Source organism: Triticum dicoccoides, unplaced genomic scaffold, assembly GCF_002162155.2.
Source record: "Triticum dicoccoides isolate Atlit2015 ecotype Zavitan unplaced genomic scaffold, WEW_v2.0 scaffold149914, whole genome shotgun sequence".
Taxonomy (NCBI): domain Eukaryota; kingdom Viridiplantae; phylum Streptophyta; class Magnoliopsida; order Poales; family Poaceae; genus Triticum; species Triticum dicoccoides.
This window is the reverse complement of record NW_021206805.1, coordinates 1-1,650: the sequence shown is the minus strand read 5'-3', so window position 1 is coordinate 1,650 and position 1,650 is coordinate 1. Positions and strand designations below refer to the sequence as shown.

The 1,650-nt window shown below is 44.3% G+C and overlaps 1 protein-coding gene across 1 annotated transcript; it reads right to left on the bottom strand.

Annotated features, from left to right (window-relative positions):
- Window positions 1-253: 253 nt before the first annotated feature.
- Window positions 254-1,644, bottom strand: LOC119343995 (subtilisin-like protease SBT3.16). The gene is made up of 4 exons (XM_037614668.1): window positions 1,601-1,644; window positions 1,397-1,514; window positions 1,112-1,283; window positions 254-1,031 (listed from the first exon to the last, which is right to left on the bottom strand). The coding sequence occupies exons 2-4, from the start codon at window positions 1,484-1,486 to the stop codon at window positions 493-495; spliced, it is 801 nt and encodes a 266-aa protein (XP_037470565.1). The 5' UTR covers window positions 1,487-1,514; window positions 1,601-1,644; the 3' UTR covers window positions 254-492.
- Window positions 1,645-1,650: the final 6 nt, after the last annotated feature.

Below are 1,650 nucleotides of genomic sequence, written 5' to 3'. Positions count from 1 at the left end.
TTGAATTCAAAATCCTGCCAACGCAGTATTAAAATAAAAGATCTTGTAGCCCTAGACATGATGGGGATGGGGGTTGAAATACATTGCCCATCTCTCTTCATCAGATTGGACTTTTGAATGAGTTGCTAGAGCATTATTTCAATATGTGTAACTATATTGTGATTCACGTTGTTCTCGTTGCTTTTTTTCATAGATAAAATTTCTTGTGACACAAGGGATTGACGAAATACTCTACTATCCAAGGGGAGACGATGCAAGTACATATTTTTATTAAAATTTCCCGAAGTATGTGCTCCCTTGGACACGCGGCGCCACCATACAATATTTTGCTAGTATATAGACATATAAAAGGATCAATACATCTCAGTAATCATGGAGGACTACCATGTTTATTTCATACTATTGTAAGAAAATGATTTTTAGTGTTCCCTACATTTTTCGATGCCAAGTACATGAGTGCATGAACAATGACACACTATTGAGTTGATGTATTTAAGATATATCCGCAACAAAGTCTTGTATCACAGTCCTTACTGCGACGGGAATTCTAACCGAGTGCGTATTTCCATCTGACCATGTCAAGCTCCCAAAGGTAAACCCACCTTGCACTCTCCGCTTTGTAGCGAACGACACTCTGAATGTCATGCTTGTGCTACCTCCTTTGGCGAATGTGATCACAGATGGCTCCACGGACATGTTCACCCTTGCTGGAGCTTCAAGTACCGCATGATAAGTTGTTCCGACTGCCCCCACATTTGTGACAGTGCGTTGAACCGCGACGTGATCCTTGAGGTCTGGAATAGCGATCGACGGGATATTGAGATTGAGTTGGTAGGACTCGCAACCATGGAACGATCCAAGGGTGCAATTAAAAAACTTGTTGTACTCTCTTGCATCCACATCGTAAACCAAGCCAGGGTTAGCGGCTCTATCAGGATCCATGTGGCCACTACCGAAGTCGAAGGGATCAGCCACCTTCCTCGGCACCGACTCCGCTTCGATTGGCTCACCGAATTGATCGGTCGCTGATGCTGGGATCATTACCAAGAAACAAGGTAGTCGTATAAGATAAAATAGTCAAAAGAACTTTCCATCTACACAGTGTACATACCTGTGGTGACGATTGCAGACTTGATCATAGCAGGCGACCAGTCAGGGTGAACCGACTTAAGAAGTGCGGTAACTGCAGAGACATGTGGGCATGCCATTGATGTACCATCCATTAACACATAGAAGCCGCGCATAGCTGCCAAGATGCCGACGCCTGGTGCAGTTATGTCGGGCTGTTCAAACATCCATAGAGATACAATTCTTAATTCCCGAGAGAATAGAAGCTTAAAAGCACCGCAAGTACAACTATCTTTTCTGTGAGATATGAATTTCACATATGGAGTACCTTGAGTATGCCTGGGAATAGAGGACTCGGGCCTCTGGACGAGAATGAAGCAACCCTTGGCGACAACACCCCGTCTCCGACAACGGTCATGGCAGGTGACACCTTCACGATTGGACTCCTATCATGACAGACGACGTGCACAAATTAGTTTTGGAAGAAAGAAAACATATCCCCCCTCTTTCAGGCAACGCGACGTGTTCTTACTCTGTGATCGCCAAGTATGATTCAATTCTCTGTGCAATTTCGTAGTCTAC

What these genes read in the sequence shown, in the direction of transcription:
- LOC119343995 (XM_037614668.1), bottom strand. Translation starts at nt 1,486, where the DNA reads ATGACCGTTGTCGGAGACGGGGTGTTGTCGCCAAGGGTTGCTTCATTC. An exon ending in TATTCCCAGGCATACTCAAG is followed by an intron (nt 1,284 to 1,396) that starts GTACTCCATATG and finishes ATGTTTGAACAG; the next exon opens with CCCGACATAACTGCACCAGG. An exon ending in GTCTGCAATCGTCACCACAG is followed by an intron (nt 1,032 to 1,111) that starts GTATGTACACTG and finishes TAATGATCCCAG; the next exon opens with CATCAGCGACCGATCAATTC.